The 19,038-nt window shown below is 43.3% G+C and overlaps 2 protein-coding genes across 8 annotated transcripts in view; one reads left to right on the top strand and one right to left on the bottom strand.

Moving 5' to 3' along the window:
* The first annotated feature begins 1,495 nt into the window (after positions 1-1,495).
* LOC129869658 (F-box/LRR-repeat protein 5) lies at positions 1,496-16,128 on the top strand. The gene is made up of 11 exons (XM_055944277.1): positions 1,496-1,674; positions 3,462-3,677; positions 6,214-6,309; positions 11,558-11,753; positions 12,196-12,378; positions 12,546-12,671; positions 12,841-12,989; positions 13,204-13,286; positions 13,395-14,087; positions 14,203-14,351; positions 15,036-16,128. The coding sequence occupies exons 1-11, from the start codon at positions 1,591-1,593 to the stop codon at positions 15,110-15,112; spliced, it is 2,052 nt and encodes a 683-aa protein (XP_055800252.1). The 5' UTR covers positions 1,496-1,590; the 3' UTR covers positions 15,113-16,128.
* A 2-nt stretch (positions 16,129-16,130) lies between these two features.
* Positions 16,131-19,038, bottom strand: part of cc2d2a (coiled-coil and C2 domain containing 2A) — a 31,345-nt gene continuing 28,437 nt past the window's right edge. For all 7 annotated transcript variants that reach the window (XM_055944270.1, XM_055944272.1, XM_055944274.1 and 4 more), the window contains 2 exons: positions 17,141-17,318; positions 16,131-16,837 (listed from right to left, as the gene is read on the bottom strand). In XM_055944270.1, coding sequence (XP_055800245.1) covers positions 16,649-16,837; positions 17,141-17,318 — 367 coding nt within the window. In that variant the 3' untranslated portion in view covers positions 16,131-16,648. The remainder of the gene's footprint in view (positions 16,838-17,140; positions 17,319-19,038) is intronic.

Below are 19,038 nucleotides of genomic sequence, written 5' to 3'. Positions count from 1 at the left end.
GTAGTGCCTTACGGTCGGATGCCGAGCAGTTGCCATTCCAGGCGGTGATGCAACCAGCCACGATGCTCTCGATGATGCAGCTGTAGAACTTTTTGAGGATTTGGGGACCCAGATTCAGACCCTTTACTCAGTACTTTTTTGAAGCACCTTTGGCAGCGATTACAGCCTCAAGTCTACTTGGGTATGTTGCTACAAGCTTGGCACACCTGTATTTTGGGAATTTCTCCCATTCTTCTCTGCAAATCTACTCAAGTTCTGTCAGGTTGGATGGGGAGCGTCACTGCACAGCTATTTTCAGGTCTCTCCAGAGATGTTAGATTGGGTTCAAGTCCAGGCTCTGGTTGTGCCAATCAAGGACATTCAGAGACTTGTCCCGAAGCCACTTCTGCGTTGTCTTGGCTGTGTGCTTAGGGTCGTTGTCCTGTTTGAAGTTGAACCTTCGCCCCAGTCTGAGGTCCTGAGCACTCTGGACCCGTTTTTCATAATGGATCTCTCTGTACTTTGCTCCGTTCATCTTTCCCTCAATCTTTACTAGTCTCCCAGTCCCTGCTGCTGAAAAACATCCCCATAGCATGTTGGCCAGGTGATGAGTGGTGCCTGGTTTCCTCCAAACGTGGTGCTTGGCATTCAGGCCAAAGAGTTCAATCTTGGTTTCATCAGACCAGAGAATCTTGTTTCTCATGGTTCGAGAGTTCTTTATGTGCCTTTTGGCAAACTCCAAGTGGGCTGTCATGTGCCTTTTACTGAGGAGTGGCTTCTGTCTGGCCACTCAACCATAAAGTCCCAAAGGATCTCCCATTTCCACAAACAAACTCTAGAGCTCTGTCAGAGTGACCATCGGGTTCTTGGTCACCTCCCTGACCAAGGCCCTTCTCCCCCAATTGCTCAGTTTGGCCAGGCGGCCAGCTCTAGGTAGAGTCTGGTGGTTCCAAACTTCTTCCATTTATGAGGCCACTGTGTTCTTGGGTATCTTCAATGGTGCAGACATTTTTTGGTTTCCTTTCCCCAGATCTGTGCCCCAGATCTGTGCCTCTGTCTCAGAGCTCTACTGACAATTCCTTCTACCTCATGGCTTGGTTTTTGCTATGACATACACTTATATTGACAGGTGTGTGCCTTTCCAAATCATGTCCAATCAATTGAATTTACAACAAGTGGACTCCAAAGTTATAGAATCATCTCAAGGATGATCAATGGAAACAGGATTCACCTGAGCTCAATTTCGAGTCTCATAGCAAAGGGTCTGAATAGTTATCTAAATAAGGTATTTTCGTTTTTTATTTTTAATACATTTGCACCATTTAAAAAACATATATTTTAGAATAAGGTAGTAATGTAACAATATGTGGAAAAGGTGAAGAGGTCTAAATACTTAACGAAAACACTGTAACTGGAGTGGCGTTAAGTGTTGAGGAGGATCAACTGAAGTTAAAGATTCCCGGTGTCTGTGACGCCCGCTGTCTGGTACATGGAGAAACAGGAGTGCGCATGCCCATTATGACTTCCCCAATGCTAAGCTAACCAGTTAGCATCTAATACGCGACGCAAGAAGCAACTCAGTCAGTGCTGATTAGTTTCTATGGAGTGAAGATGGCTCCTTTTCCCGACGAGGTGGATGTTTTCACTGGCCCACACTGGCGAATGAAACAGTTGGTGGGACTTTACTGTGAGAAGGTCTGTATAAAGCAATATGAATTTGCCCAAATAACGTAAGCTATATAGCTAGCATGCTGACTGACATTTGTTACGCAGTGGTTAGCTAACTAGTCTGAGAAATGGGTGTTGTGTTTTTGGCATAGTTATGTCCGTCGCTGGCTAACTAGCTAACGGTAGTTGGGAAATGTCTCAACTAGCATGTTAGCTGGCTAACAACTTCAATGACATGATACTAAAGGCAATTTGTATAACATACAGTTCTAGCTAGTTAGTTACGTGGATTAACCAGTCTGCGAGTGACGTTGTTGTTATGCAACACGTTGTGCTAGCAGGGTTGGAGATTACCTTCTAGTGCAATCTGTTACAGTTGGCTACCAACGTTAGTTACCTGTCAAATTGTAACCAGTAACGTCATTTTTGGAATACCCGAACTCAGTAATTTTAATATGATTTACTTTCCCCGTAAAATGATCAATCAAACGCATATAGTCTGGACTGTGATGAGACTCGCTCAGGTGGAACAAACATACGCGCTTTTTTTCAATGGTGAATTGAATGTCAACATAAAGGTGTCATAATGTATTTTTTCTCACATCCTTTCTGGATTTTTAAAAGTATTCTATTAAGTACTTATTTCGTTTTTCAAAGTATCTAATTTGATTACAGTATTTTTGCTGCTAATGTAACTGATTATAGTTCGTTTGTTTGTGATTACATGTTACTCCCAGTGATGAATAAAAACCCTGGATTGCTAATTTTATGTGTTGGCAAGTAATAGGCTTTGACGCCACCGTCGGCCATATTGGCACTCCCCAGAAGGAGCAGTCCATAGGAATGAATGGAATTCTACAGTATTTCAATTAAATGTTTCAAGGGCACAATTACATGTATTTTGTTTGTAGTGGTTACAGTAACATAACTTTCCAAAAAATTATACTTTTGGGAAAAGGTTTGTATATATTTTCTCATATTTAGCTCACATAATGATTTATTTGGTATTTATTAAAAACGATGCATCTGTAATAGAATAAATGTGACAACAACAACTGTAGAAGTTAATAAATGCACTTCTATAGCTTCATAAAAAATTACACTGGTGGGGGAGTGCCAAAATGATGTGGCGCTTCAAAACAGCGCCCCCTGTTAGTCATCTAGCGTATATAGCAATTATTGTTTCTCCCCAACCCTGCTAGCCAGCTACTACGCAGTACAGTGGCTAACTATATTTTCCCCCAAGCTTTTACCTAATGTCACATAACTTGGCATGAGCAAAACACAATGAAATTGGTGAACAACGATCCTTCCTCACAACCTGTCCTCCATCTATGAGGCTTGTTTCCTCTCATACAGGCATGTCCACAATTATGTTGCTTATGTGTTCAGGTCTGCAAGATAAATATATTGTAGTTTACACACACACAAAGGTGGTAGGTTGCCTAGTGGTTAGAACGTTGGGCCAGTAACCGAAAGATCGCTAGTTCGAATCCTTGAGACAAGGTAAAAAATCTCTCGCTGTGCCCTTGAGCAAGGCACTTAAATCTAATTGCTCCAGGGTCGCAGTTGATAATGGCAGACCCTGGCCGAGGGTGTCTCAAGGAGAGTTGGGATATGCAAAAAAAAAAACATATCCAATTCACACACAAGCATTTATACACACTTGTATATGTATTAAATAGGACAAATATAAGCACCCACTAAATTATTATTACAGTACACACATACACACACTTTGTTAATTGGCAACACACAGCTTTATACTTATACTGAGTAACTTTGACATGTTATTTTTCTCCATTCTACCACAGCTGTCACAGACCAACTTCTCCAACAACAATGACTTCCGCTCATTTCTTCAGTCGCTGTGTGCTACCTTCAAGGAGTTCAAGATGCATGAACAGATTGAGAATGAGTACATCATCGGCCTGTTGCAGCAGCGCAGCTGCAATGTGTATAATGTACACTCCGACAACAAGCTCTCAGAGATGTTGTCCCTGTTTGAGAAAGGGCTGAGAAGCGTTAAGGTGACTCCACTAATGATATCAGCAGAAGCACTGCCACTAACATAATGGCATTTATGAAAAAGGCTCTCAAATAATCCCTGTTGCCCTTGAGGCTTTGTGTTGTGTAACACTGAGTTGTGCTTTTTATGAAATGGTAGACTATCACTGTAGTGATTCATCCTACAGACAGGCATGTAATATTACTAATCAAATCAAATGTATTTATAAAGCCCTTATATCAGCTGATATCTCAAAGTGCTGTACAGAAACCCAGCCTAAAACCCCAAACAGCAAGCAATGCAGGTGTAGAAGCATGGTGGCTAGAATAAACTCCCTAGAAAGGCCAGAAGCTAGGAAGAAACCTAGAGAGGAACCGGGCTATGAGTGGTGGCCAGTCCTCTTCTGGCTGTGCCGGGTGGAGATTATAACAGAGCATGGCCAAGATGTTCATAGATGACCAGCAGGCTCAAATAATAATAATCACAGTGGTTGTCGAGGGTGCAAAAGGTCAGCACCTCAGGAGTAAATGTCAGTTGGCTTTTCATAGCCGATCATTGAGAGTATCTCTACCGCTCCTGCTGTCTCTAGTGAGTTGAAAACAGCAGGTCTGGGACAGGTAGCAGGTCAGGGTTCCATAGCCGCAGGCAGAACAGTTGAAACTGGAGCAGCAGCACGGCCAGGTGGACTGGGGACAGCAAGCAGTCATCATGCCAGATAGTCCTGTGGCATAGTCCTATGGCTCAGGTCCTCTGAGAGAGAGAGAGAAAGAAAGAATTAGAGAGAGCATACTTAAATTCACACAGGACACCGGATAAGACAGGAGAAATACTCCAGATATAACAGACTGACCCTAGCCCCCGACACACAAACTACTGCAGCATAAATACTGGAGGCTGAGACAGCAGGGGTCAGGAGATACTGTGGCCCTGTCCGACGATACCCCCGGACAGGGCCAACCAGGCAGGATATAACCCCACCCACTTTGCCAAAGCACAGCCCCCACACCACTAGAGGGATATCGTCAACCACCAACTTACTATCCTGAGACAAGGCTGAGTATAGCCCACAAAGATCTCTGCCACAGCAGAACCCAAGGGGGGGGGGGGCGGTGGGGGGGGGGGGGGGGCGGTGGGGGGGGGGGGGGGCGCCAACCCAGACAGGAAGACCACGTCAGTGACTCAACCCACTCAAGTGACGCACCCCTCCTAGGGGCGGCATGGAAGAGCACCAGTAAGCCAGTGACTCAGCCCCTGTAATAGGGTTAGAGGCAGAGAATCCCAGTGGAGAGAGGGGAACCGGCAAGGCAGAGACAGCAAGGGCGGTTCGTTACTCCGGTGCCTTTCCGTTCACCTTCACAGTCCTGGGCCAGACTACACTCAATCATAGGACCTACTGAAGAAATGAGTCTTCAATAAAGACTTAAAAGTTGAGACCGAGTCTACGTCTCTCACATGGGTAGGCAGACCATTCCATAAAAATTTTGCTCTTTCGGAGAAAGCCCCGCCTCCAGCTGTTTGCTTAGAAATTCTAGGGACACTTAGAAGGCCTGTGTCTTGTGTAGGTATGTACGGCAGGACCAAATCGGAAAGATGGATAGGAGCAAGCCCATGTACAGTGACCCATGACAACAGTTTGGTTAAGGAAGGTCTTGGTTTCCTGTTCACTTTTTTACTTTAGTGAAACTGACGTTTCTAAATGCAACACACACTTGAACAATATGCCTCAATTCTGAAAAGAGAAATGGTTAGCAATTATATGGTAGATGCATGCATTTTGAACAGAAATAAAATAATTGAGAGATCTTTTGAGTTCTTGGCATTATGTTGCTTGTATACAATTATGATATATATGTTTGGTGTTAGGAGGTACTTTATTTTGTAGCTTGTAGAGAGCACCAAGCAGAACATGCATTAAATGGGCCTATGGACATTGTTTATAGACAGAAAAATATGTTTTTAGAGAGGTAGCCTAATTCAAAAGCTTTTTGTTCCATTTAGATAATGGAGGCAGAATTGTTCCTGTGACCTGCTTTTTTTTTTGCTCGAGATTGCAGGAAATGGCAGTTGCAGGTGTTCCTCAGCAGCACCACCTTGTTAAAATATCCTGGGGTGAACCCTGGGGTGAACCCGTCCCAGTCCCTGTTTGCTGAAAAAACAAAGGAAAATTCCACTGTTTGGGCAGAATTTTTCAATCTGCACTTAGTCTTCAACTAGGAGAGGAAAGAATGTTTTAATTAAACATCATAAACAAGACTTTGTTCCATTTTTTGTAAATGCTATTAGAATGCTTTTTGGTTTAGAGACTACAGATTTGTTGATGAAATGCATGAAGTGGAGGAAAACACTACTCAGTTAAATTGAGGGTATTTCAAGTTTAGCCTCAAACATGTTTATTTTCTTATCCTACAAGGGAAAGTATTTGAGTGTTTTACTGGTCTGTTGACTCTTGTATGTTTGACAGTATTGATTTGGCAGAAGTGGAGGATTGCTGGCATTCTTAAGGGGAGTGAATGACAGTCAGTTGTTTGTCTGATGTGTAATGTTTGATATATTTGCAGAGTGAGAATGAGCAGCTCAACTATGCCCAGCAGCTGAAGGAAAGACTTGAGGCATTCACACAGGACTTCTTACCCCATATGAAGGAGGAGGAAGAGGTATGATTTAATAATCTACAAGTAATAATTAATTCTGATGTAGGACTTTCTGTGTACAGTTAATACATGTTTGTTACACTACCGTTCAAAAGTTTGGGGTCACTTAGGAATGTCTTTGTTTTTGAAAGAAAACCACATTTTTTGTCCATTAAAATAACATCAACTTGATCAGAAATACAGTGTAGACATAGTTAATGTTGTAAATGACTATTGTAGCATGAAACGGCTGATTTTTTAAAATGGAATATCTACATAGGCGTACAGAGGCCCATTATCAGCAACCATCACTCCTGTGTTCCAATGGCACGTTGTGTTAGCTAATTAAGTTTATAATTTTTAAAGGCAAATTTATCATTAGAAAACCCTTTTGCAATTATGTTAGCACAGCTGAAAACTGTTGTCCTGATTTAAAGAAGCGATAAAACTGGCCTTTAGACTAGTTGAGTATCTGGAGCATCAGCATTTGTGGGTTCGATTACAGGCTCAAAATGGCCAAGAAACAAATAACTTTCTTCTGAAACTCGTCAGTCTATTCTTGTTCTGAGAAATGAAGGCTATTCCATGTGAGAAATTGCCAAAAAACTGAAGATCTCGTACAACGCTGTGTACTACTCCCTTCACAGAACAGAGCAAACTGTCTCTGACCAGAATAGAAAGAGGAGTGGGAGGCCCCGGTGCACAATTGAGCAAAAGGACAAGTACTGTACTTTAGAGTGTCTAGTTTGAGAAACTGACGCCTCACATGTCCTCAACTGGCAGGTTCATTAAATAGTACCCGCAAAACACCAGTCTCAATGTCAACAGAAAAGAGGCGACTCCGCCCTCTAGGCAGAGTTCCTCTGTCCAGTGTCTGTTCTTTTGCGCATCTTAATATTTTATTTTTATTGGCCAGTCTGAGATTTGGCTTTTTCTTTGCAACTCTGCCTAGACGGCGAGCATCCTGGAGTTGCCTCTTCACTGTTGACGTTGAGACTGGTGTTTTGAGGTTATTTTTAATGAAGCTGACATTCACAATGTCTACACTGTATTTCTGATCAATTTGATGCTATTTTAATGGACAAAAACATTTGCTTTTCTTTAAAAAAACAAGGACATTTCTAAGTGGCCCCAAACTTTTGAATGGTAGTGTATATCCAGTGTAATGTCCCTGAATGGATACCAGCAAGTAGGGCTGTTGCGGTGACCATATTACCACCACACTGGCAGTCATGAGTCATGACCGCAGTAAAATTTCATGTGACCATTGAGTCACAGTATTCTCCTCTTATGCACTCTGGACATGCTTTGGTAGTACCCAACTTGCTAATGACCATCAGGTCCTAATGGCCTGGTACTCAGGGCTCTATTTTCCCTCCATCAGGTCCTAATGGTCTGGTACTCAGGGCTCTATTGTCCCTCCATCAGGTTCTAATGGTCTGGTACTCAGGGCTCTACTGTCCCTCCATCAGGTCCTAATGGTCTGGTACTCAGGGCTCTATTGTCCCTCTAACCACTCTGACATCAGTGCAAATGCATTAAAAAATCACATCAAACACTTATCATCAAAATAATATCGTGCTTTAAAACTCACGTCACTGTGGCTATCAATTTGAAGAAAAGTTCAACAGCAGGTTGAAACTGAGTGTAAAACAGGGTCATTAGGGATGTTGTTTCAAAGCCTAACACAACGAAATGGACATCGCTTTCTAGGGTGATGATTCATTCAAGACAACCATAAGCATATTAAGAGTTTGTAGTCTTTTGAGCCCAAGCCTGAAAAAACCCGGAATTAAAGTTATGATTGTGCCGTTCTACAATACATAACCTACTGCCTATTACGCATTGCATAGAAACATAAATCAGAAAATATGTCTTTGGCACATAATTGGTCTAGCCTATACTACAAAATTAAACAAATCTGTGGACTGTATTATTATGCATACTGGATGGACTGGTTACCTTATGCTCTGCTCCCAAATCTCTGTCCACAGTTCAGGTAGAGAACGTATAACCCTAGGCAATGCTGTTGGTTCATTGATTGTGCAGGGTGGCTTAAAGTTAGCCTACAATTATAGTGAATTCAATTTTTGAATAGCCTATTAATAGGACTTTTCATAATTAATCGGGTGACACATTACCGTTAGCTATGCAGAATCTCACCACTGTGCGTTTCCATCTTCGCCCTCTCTTTTAATCCTTTCTCGAACTCGCAGAGGGGCTGTCAAGAGTTTAGTGAAATATGTTTTGTTGCGAAAACATTTTACTATTGATGTTCCCGAACAGATTTCACTTGGTTTCCTAAATTAAGCACTGGATAGCTGCAGGAACAGGGTTGGAGAGCCAATGGCATACAGAGTTTGGGTGGAATATTAGAATATCACCTGTCAGGGCCTCCCAAGTGGCGCAGCGGTCTAAGGCACTGCATCGCAGTGCTAGAGGCGTCACTACAGACCCGGGTTTGATTCTGGGCTGTGTCACAACCGGCCGTGATCGGGAGTCCCATAGTGCGGTGCACAAACTGTGGTTGATGTGTGGAGTGAAATGTGTTAACAGGGCTGTCCCCGACGAAACAAAATCTTGGTCGTCCAGTGCTTTAGACCAATCGATTGGTCGAAATGTTGAAACCTATTTTTTCATATATAGACACACCCTATGTGTTTGAATAAAATCACCTACATATGCATTGAGCTTTTCTGATGCTTTAAGCACACTGTTTGGTTAAATAATTAAGACACAAAATTAATCGGGAGCTCAATCACACTGTGTTTTTAAAAAATGACAGCGATTTCCTGTGTGACTGTCCTCCCTACTGCAGCGAAAAGGCACCACATCACAGCAAGTGTTTATTGTGCTGTCTGTGCTGAAGCGCGCAACATCACTTCAGCCATTTAGTTTTTTACGTGTTTCTGACTGAAATGTTCTGTTACTGAAATCCCTAATTTCCCTATTCCCTCAACCCTTGCTTTCTTTACGTGAAACATTTATTCATTGCATGCATGTGACCAATAGGGCCTGACCTATAGCCTATCATAATCACATCAAGAAATTGGTTATAACAAACTCCGAACACTGTAATGATGTCGACAGCAAAGTGGATGTGGAGGACGTGAAAAATAAACTCCAAACTGATGTTTACTGGTTGCTCAGGAGGGAAAGGGGATGTCAAATCTGTGGAAGACATTTGACTTAGTGAGTATTATGTGACAAACAGGTGCTGTTAGATTACAATATTATTTCTCTGCCTGTCTGGAGCAGTGTAAACAACACTAAATACATTCTAAGTAATACGAGTGCAAGCTTTCTCAAATCATCAATAGCTTTTAGTCGCATCATGCAGGCCATATATGTTTTGTTTTCTAAGACATTCTAAGGTTCGTATCATTCCCAACTAAAGTTGCCAAATAACTCAATTATCATTTTTACGCTCCACATAGCCACTTCACTCGCTCCGGAATGGGAAAAATATCATTTTTATTTTATTCAGCTAAGTTCAATTATATTATTCTTATTATAAAATCATATAAAATAATGGCATGGGATTTATAAGCATATCTTGTTAGCTAAATGAACAAGCCTATGGCATGGATCATAGCCAGATAACATACAGTAGGCCAACTCATTCTGTTCTTCTGAAATACATTTTCTTCATATCATAATTTTTCTTTAGACCTGACTAAAATATGGTGTATTTTATACTGAACAAAAACGTAAACGCAATATAAGCTGGTCCCATCTTTCATGAGCCTCATTTTTTTTCTTGTATGCACATGATTTCTCTCAAATTTTGGCCACATATTTGTTTACATCCCTGTTAGTGAGCATTTCACCTTTGCCAAGATAATCCATCCACCTGACAGGTGTGGCATATCAAGAAGCTTATTAAACAGCATGATCATTACAGAGGTGCACCTTGTGCTGGGGACAATAAAAGGCCACTCTAAAATGTGAGGTCTTGTCACACAACACAATGCCACGGGTGTCTCAAGTTGAGGGAGTATGCAATTGGCACGCCGACTGCAGGAATGTCTACCAGAGCATTAAATGTTAAATTCTCTACCATAAGCCGCCTCAAACATTGTTTTAGAGAATTTGTCAATACGTCTAACTGACCTCCAAACCTCAGACGACGTGTAACCACGCCAATCCAAGACCTTCACATCTGGCTTATGATGAAACTGTGTGTTTGCACAACTGAATAATTTCTGCACAAACTGTCAGAAACCGTCTCAGGTGAGCTCATTTGCGTGTTTGTTGTCCTCACCAAGGTTTTAACCTGACTGCAGTTCGGCGTCATAACTGACTTAATGTGGGCAAATGCTCACCTTGGATGGCCACTGGCACGCTGGAGAACTGTGCTCTCCACGGATGAATCCCGGTTTCAACTGTACCATGAACACAATTGCATTTTATCAATGGCAATTTCAATGCACAGAGATACCGTGATGAGATCCTGAGGCCCATTGTCATACCATTCATCCTCCGCAATCACCTCATGTTTCAGCCCCTTGTTGCAAGGATCTGTACACAATTCCTGGAATCTGAAAATGTCCCAGTTCTTTCATGGCACACTCACCAGGCATGTCAACCATTGAGCATGTTTAGGATGCTCTGGATCAGTGTACGGCAGCGTGTTTCAGGTCCTGCCAATATCCAGCAATTTTGCACAGCCATTGAAGTGGAGTGGGACAACATTCCACAGGCCACTATCAACAGCCTGATCAACTCTATGCGAAGGACATGTCACCTGCATGAGGCAAATTGTAGTCACACCAGATACTGACTGGTTTTCTGATCCATGCCTGTACCTTTTTCTTTAAGGTATCTGTGACCAACTGATGCATATCTGTAATCCCAGTCGTGAAATCATAGATTAAGTCCTACGTTGTTTATTTCAATTGACTGGTTTCCTTTATATGAACTGTAACTCACTATAATATTTTTTTTTGTTACATGTGTTTATTTTTGTCCAGTGTAAATTGATTTATTATATTTTTTTATAGATTTTCCAAAGGCACACATCAGTGGCTTGTATGCTGCTTGTATTCGTGGAGGCCTGGAGATGCGAAACGTGTTTATGTTAATTAACAATACATATCTGTGAAACTGGTAGTTTTTTGCATGGCAATAACTGTCTGAAAAAATGTAATGACCTCCACAGCCCTACCAGCAAGTATAACATGTTCAGAACTGTGGGTCTTTCTGTATTTTCTATAGTAATGCATTGCTTTGCATGTATTTGTGTGTAATGTAAATGAATGTGTATATCCAGGTGTTCCAGCCCATGCTGATGCAGTACTTCACTTATGAGGAGCTGAAAGACATCAAGAAGCAGGTGATAGCGCAGCACAGTAGCCAGCAGCGTTGGGACTGTGCAGCAGAGGTGCTGAAGGGGCTCAGTCTGTGGAGCCAGGCAGAGGAGCTGCACAAGGCCTTCAAGTATGCTGACCATGAGAAGACTGATGATGGTGAGTCAGACAGACCCCTTCATTATCTTTCTTAGGGTAGATATCACCAAAATGTGTACTAACTATCTTTCCCAACACAATCCTTTTACCTAATATCTTTCAAGAATACACATCCCAACTTCCTCATGACTATGCTGAATTGGAGGATGTGATCAGTACTTGTTTAGGAAATGAATACTGACCACAAATTTCCCATACCCAAATGTTCCTTTGAGGCGTGGCTCTAACCCTTACCAAAAACATTTTTACGGACAGCCGAATCACAATGCTGCTGCTTCATTTCCCACTGTAAAAGTTTGCTGCGGTCTAACAATGATTCTTGGATGTCTATATGTACCGTAAACTGTAGAGAAGCATGTCACTTCTAAACTCTTATAAGAACTGTACTTGACTTCAGTATGAACACTATAAAATGAGAACTCTGCTTATTATCATTCCTCAGAATTGGAGAAAGAGCTGTGCTCCACCCACATCTCCCAGCTGCCCACAGAGATCCTGCTGCATCTGTTCCGCTATCTGGGCCCTGAGGACCTGTGTCACTGTGGCCAGGTGTGCTCTGCCTGGTCTGACCTGGCCAAGACCGGCTCTCTGTGGAGACACCTCTACCCTGTACGCTGGGCCAGAGGTACAAAGATCAACCGTTACCTTTTTATACTTTTATCACCGCCAATGGGGAAGCAGTCAACACTAGAAAAACTGTCATACCAATACAATCCTTTGACACCTTTCTCATTAAGAAAACAGTTGCTGAGTTTGTATTTTGAGTGTGTGCCTTCTGTGTCCGTTTCCCAGGGGATTACTATCGCGGTCCCCCAGATGAACTGAACCAGGAGCCGGATGAGGAGTGGGTGAAAAGTCTGCAGGATGAGGGCAAGGCCTACCAGGAGTGGGATGAGGACGCAGATGTGGATGAGTCTGGTGAGTTACCAGTCAGTCTAATATATTTGTCAGGAGTACATCTGATATGATCAAGTGAATGCATAGCTTGATTGAAGTGACACAGATGTGTTTACAGATTTGGGTGAACTGTTTGGATACAACATCCAGAAAATGGCCCTCTTTTCTATCCACATTCTGCCTTGTTTAGATGCATCTTGTGAAGACTCCTTGGCTATAAGCGCTGCTCAGAGGGAGAAGAAGCTCCTGAATGGAATGATCCAGAACCTTCTGCCAGCTGTGGGTTCCTCTGTCAGGTCCATCGTTCTGGCCTACAGCTCTACGGTCTCCAGTAAGATGGTATGGACCAGGAATATTCATGATCATATGCCTAGAGCATCAATAAAGCAGAGCCTGCTAATACAAATCTTCCACTACTTTAACTAATGAGAAACACTGGTGTGTGCATATGAATGAAGGATGTTTGAGACGGAATAGATTATATATGGCAAGGCTGTAGGTTACAAGAGTGTAGGTTAATGATCTGTATGTATATGGGTGTCTGCTGCTGCAGGTGCGTCAGATCCTCAGTCTCTGTCCTAATCTCACCCACCTGGACCTCACTCAGACTGATGTCACAGACTCTGCCTTTGACAGGTATGTCATCCGTGCCACACCAATTATGCTGAACACTACATGGTGTGATGTACTATTACAATTACTTTGTCTGTCTTTTGTAATTAGTTTTTTTTTTTCGTCTGTCAGTTGGTCATCTCTGTGGGCATGTCTCTCTCTGGAGCACCTGGACCTTTCAGGCTGTGAGAAGATCACTGACCGCACACTGAAGAAGCTGTCCCTGGGTCTTGGGGACCTGGCATCTCCCACCTGCTCTGACCGACGAGCCAAGCTTCTGAAGAGCCCTCCTTCTCCCATCAGTCTGCTGGACAAGCGCAGCCGGCAGGTCCTGATCTTCAAGCAGTGGCCAGGGAGACTGGGCAGTGCCCCCTGCAGCCCCACCAGGGTCTGGGTCCTGGACCCCTCGGAGCTGGCTGACATCGAGGACGCTGCAGAGTGGAACCGTCGCAGGGGAGTGTCTACCCCTAAGGTGCGGGGCTTTGTGGAGACTCAGCCAGGGGGGTTGTCGTGTTGCTGTAGGAGGGGGGGCTTCAGGACTGGCTTTAGCACCTCCTACTGGCAGCAGCAGTATGGGCTTGGGGAGGCTGGCTGTGGCCATTCAACCTGCTGCACTGGTGAGACGGCCCTGAGGACTTTAGGAGGGCTGCAGTATAAGTCTTACACCACCAGGGGCAGTGCAGGGGCAGAGTTTCGGACTAAATGCTCCTCTGGGGGCCAGTTGTGCCTGGAGTGTGACAACAGAACTGATCAGTCAGACGGTCGGCGCTCACTAAGGTTCCTCAGCCTGTCTGGATGCTATCAGGTCACAGACCTGGGCTTGAGGTAAACTGCTTATGACTCCGTATTATGTAAACATTGCTTTAACCTATAGTTGTATGTGTGTTGATGTAGGGAATGAGTGTGTATTATGGACATTAAATCTATGCGTGTGTTTCAGGGCACTGTCTCAGCGTGGAGGGCTTCCTCACCTGGAGCATCTGAACCTGTCTGGATGTCTCCTCGTCACTGAGGTGGGGCTACAGGAGCTGGTGTCAGCCTGTCCTGCCCTCAATGATGAACACTTCTACTACTGCGACAACATCAACGGTAATGTACACGCATCACTCATTAGTTTACAACATTAGGGGAAAATAACCTCTCATAATAGAACTAAGTGATGCAATGTTATACACTTGAATGTTGCACAAATGTGTAGGAAGAGCATTATGTATCATATGGAGTTGTATGGATGACTTTTGGTGGATTGTATTCCAGTATGAATGTTCCGAACCTCACCTGTACAGCTCGTTTCCCAGTGTAAGTTCCTTATGTAACAGCCCTGCTGATCTTATGAGGTGGAAGGTAAGTGGGCTTTAAAGGTAGTCAGAGAAACACATTCAGTGTACACTACCACAACTTACTGCTTAACGCCATAGTATTAGTGTAAACCATTTAACAATGTTTCTGAACCAAGAGCGTGGACAGAAGTCCAACTTGGCAATAGGTATATGTCCACATTACTGGGGACTCACACTAGGCGAGATATCACCGACCTAGCTACCAGTCATTTTCTATGAAATAAGGAGACTCCACATCGCGCAACAGTCAATCGGAAGAGGGCAGCTCTTATTAGCAAGCTTTGACATTGGCGAACAACAAACTGATGTTATGCTTGCTGTTTGAAGGATACATATACCCACCAGGGTAGACGTCAACGGCTTGATCACTGATTATCTTGGCAAGTGTGAGACCCCTCTTAAGGACAGCAGTAACTGGTCTGTTTCTCTGCAGGTCCCCACGCTGACACGGCCAGCGGCTGCCAGAACCTGCAGTGTGGCTTCAGGGTGTGCTGCCGCTCTGGAGAGTGACCTTTGACCCAGCTCCACGACCCCCCCCCCCCCCCCCATGGTTCCTCATCTGCACTTTAATCACCTGGGAATAATCCAATCTCTGTACTTTAACTTAAAATAGTTTGTAGATGTACAAAAATAAATTCATGACATTTCCAAGTACTCCTTTAGAAAAATATGGGTGTTGGATGTATGAAGTATCCGCAAATGTAAATTCTAGTTCCTTATTTTGAGAAAGTGTTTCTTTAACATTTTCATTTGAGTTGCAAAAAAGCAGATGTTATACGTGAGCACCAAGTACTTGTTGTTTCTGTAATGAATTGAACCATGTTTCACAGAAGTTGACACCAGGTATCCTGTAGTTAACACCCCTGCTCCTACTTCCTTGTTTTAGATCTCTGATTTGTGATTGCTGTAAGTCTTAATTGGTTGAAGTTAGAAACATCAGATAATTCAATGTTGAGATGTGAGTTCTCTTCACATGATACATGTTGGGAGTGGTGATGCAGATGGTGTGTAACGTCAGTGACTTAAGAATCTGAGGGTACTGCACAGTCCTGGAGAACACTGATCATGTCACTTCTAGAGGTGGCCAGATCACTGTTAGAATTGCCTCATGTTGGGCAGGCATTTCAGGTGGTATTTGTCTACAGGTAATTATTATTTCAACCTCTAAAATTACTCATCTTTCTCCTTTGTGGCTGGAAACAGTGGATTGTTGTGATAATATTTTCCCTTTGTCATTGTGTAATGAATCAATGGTAAGGGCACTGAAACTCACATAAGCTCTCCCAGGGCAGAGGGTTACTTCACAAAACGATCTCCTAGACATGCAGTTGAATGACAATGGAGCAGATTTAAGAAATAGCAACTACTCAGATCCACTTTGAGTGCTGGTCTTTATACATAGCACAACTTCTGGAGACCCATTATTTGCTTGTTCAAACAATCTGCATGAGAAGTATTATTGGTTATGTACAATTCAAAAGTATATTGGATTTAAAGTGTGAAATATAGTAAAAGATTCAAACAGATGTATTTTGTTTAAAGTTTATGATAAAATCTGTAATATTACACTGCACATAACAAGACTGGGTGTCAGATTTGGTAGCTACACAAGTTAATTGTGATTTCATAGGAATGGTAAACAAACCCAGTGTCATCCAGAGCTATCACACTCATATGCAAATACAAGACTAAATGACAATAGCAAATCAATAGATTACGGTTACATGCACATAATGTGATTATTGTGGATAATCAGATTAAAATGTTGGAACGCAAGTTAAGGTGTTTCCATGTCCTAATCTCAGAAAACCAGGTGTTTTAATCTGTGTATGCTTGCTTTGATTTTGGGCGATTAAGATAATTCTGCTTAAGTGTTTAGATGCCTACTGCCATAATCAGTTTAATATCAAATTATTCCTGTGCATGTATATGTACTGTAGTCTAAAAGGTAGTTGTGCTCTAAACGTTTCTTCATAAACATACAGGTAAACAATATTGTAAAGTGCATTTATGAAAAACAAGCATGTCTATACCTCTGCAATGGAGTTACCGTGTGCGGATGAGTGAGGCCAGGTAAACCCAGACAGACAGGACATTGTTAGGGTAGGCATGAACATGAACTGCCAGTGCAAACTCCACATTGGACGCCTCCACGTTGTGGACTCCTGTACTGTAGACTGCCTCAATAATGGGCCGGACCTCTGAGAATGGAAGATGCAGGGGGAATCCTGAAATCTGTTAAAGGAGGAAATAGAGACCGTCAATGAGGATGTTCCACAGCCAAGGAAATCCAGTCATGTATCAACTGTTTCTTTCCATGGTATGAGCTAACATTCTGGGAGGCTGAAGAACTCCCCCAAATATAACAAATGTCAGTGCCATGACCATCAAAAGGCAATGCTCATAATTTCATCTGAAGAACTGAATGGATGTTTTATGGACCTCTCCATGCCAGGACTACTACATCATAAGCCATTCCCCTGTCCCAGCCATAGACTGTCCTCTCCCCTGTCCCTCCCAGCCCCAGACCAGACTCACCCTGTAGTCCCCTAGTAGACTCTGTAACTCTAGACGGTGCTCGTCGGCCACGTCCCTCCCTCCACTCAGCTCCAGCTTTGGCAGGAAGTGGCGCAAGGTGGAGGTGCAGTAGCGGTTCCAGCGGGTCGGGTGGCGGGGCCGCCATTCCATGATCTTCTCTTTTAGAATCTTCTCAACCCTACAGACAAGGGAGATGTTAAGCGAAGTGGAGGTGTTAACCTCCATATAGAGTGCCTTCGGGAAGTATTCGGACCTCTACATTTTGTTAGGTTATTCTAAAATGTATTCGTTTTTCCCCTCATCAATCCACACACACACAATACCCAATAATGACAATGCAAAAACAGGTTTTTAGAAATGTTTGCTAATTTATAAAAAAATAAAAACTGATATCACATTTACATAAGTATTCAGACCCTTTACCTCAGTACTTTGTTGAAGCACTTTTTGCAGCAATCATAGCCTACAGTCTTCTTGGGTATGACCCTACAAGCTTGGCACACCTGTATTTGGGGAGTTTCTCCCATTCTCTGCAGATCCTCTCAAGCTCTGTCAGGTTGGATGGGGAGTAGTGCTGCACAGCTATTTTCAGGTTTCTCCAGAAATGTTAGATCGGGATCAAGTCCGAGCTCTGGCTGGGCCACTCAAGGACATTCAGAGACTTGACCCGAAGCCACTCCAGCGTTGTCTTGGCTGTGTGCTTAGGGTCGTTATCCTGTTGGAAGGTGAACCTTCACCCCAGTCTGAGGTCCTGAGCACTCTGGAGCAGGTTTACATTGCTCCGTTCATCTTTCCCTCGATCCTGACTAGTCTCCCAGTCCCTGCCGCTGCAAACCATCCCCACAGCATGATGCTGCCACCACCATGCTTCACCGTAGGGATGGTGCCAGGTGTCCTCCAGATGTGACACTTGGCATTCAGGCCAAAGAATTGAATCTTGGTTCTCATGGTCAGAGTCTTTGGGTGCCTTTTGGCAAACTCCAAGCGGGCTTTCATGTGCCTTTTACTGAGGAGTGGCTTCAGTCTGGCCCCTCTACCATAAAGGCCTGATTGGTGGAGTGCTGCAGAGATGGTTGTCCTTCTGGAAAGTTCTCCCATCTCCACAGAGGAACTCTAGAGCTCCCTGACCAAGGCCCTTCTCCCCCGATTGCTCAGTTTGGCCAGGCAGCCAGCTCTAGGAAGAGTGTTGGTGGTCCCAAACTTCTTCCATTTAAGAATGATAGAGGCCGCTGTGTTTTTACGGACCTTTAATGCTGCAGACATTTTTTGATACCCATCCCCAGATCTGTGCCTCGACGCAATCCTGTTTCGGAGCTCTATGGACAGTTCCTTCAACCTCATGGCTTGGTTTTTGCTCTGACATGCACTTTCAACTGTGGGACCTTATATACAGTCGTGGCCAAAAGTTTTGAGATTGACACAAATATTAATTTTCACAAAGTCTGCTGCCTCAGTTTGTATGATGGCAATTTGCATATACTCCAGAATGTTATGAAGATTCATCAGATGAATTCCAATTAATTGCAAAGTCCCTCTTTGCCATGCAAATGAACTGAATCCCCAAAAAACATTTCCACTGCATTTCAGCCCTGCCACAAAAGGACCAGCTGACATGTCAGTGATTCTCTCGTTAACACAGGCGTGAGCGTTGATGAGGACAAGGCTGGAGATCACTCTGTCATGCTGATTGAGTTTGAATAACAGACTGGAAGCTTCAAAAGGAGGGTGGTGCTTGGAATCATTGTTCTTCCTCTGTCAACCATGGTTACCTGCAAGGAAACGTGTGACATCATCATTGCTTTGCACAAAAAGGGCTTCACAGGCAAGGATATTGCTGCCAGTAAGATTGCACCTAAATCAACCATTTATCGGATCATCAAGAACTTCAAGGAGAGCGG

Source organism: Salvelinus fontinalis, chromosome 14, assembly GCF_029448725.1.
Source record: "Salvelinus fontinalis isolate EN_2023a chromosome 14, ASM2944872v1, whole genome shotgun sequence".
Taxonomy (NCBI): Eukaryota; Metazoa; Chordata; class Actinopteri; order Salmoniformes; family Salmonidae; genus Salvelinus; species Salvelinus fontinalis.
This window is presented reverse-complemented; position numbering and strand designations above follow the sequence as displayed.

Coding starts and splice junctions, on each gene's coding strand:
- LOC129869658 (XM_055944277.1), top strand. CDS start 1,591: ATGGCTCCTTTTCCCGACGAGGTGGATGTTTTCACTGGCCCACACTGG. Junction 11,754..12,195: donor CCATGAGAAGACTGATGATG/GTGAGTCAGACA, acceptor ATCATTCCTCAG/AATTGGAGAAAGAGCTGTGC. Junction 12,672..12,840: donor CGCAGATGTGGATGAGTCTG/GTGAGTTACCAG, acceptor TGCCTTGTTTAG/ATGCATCTTGTGAAGACTCC.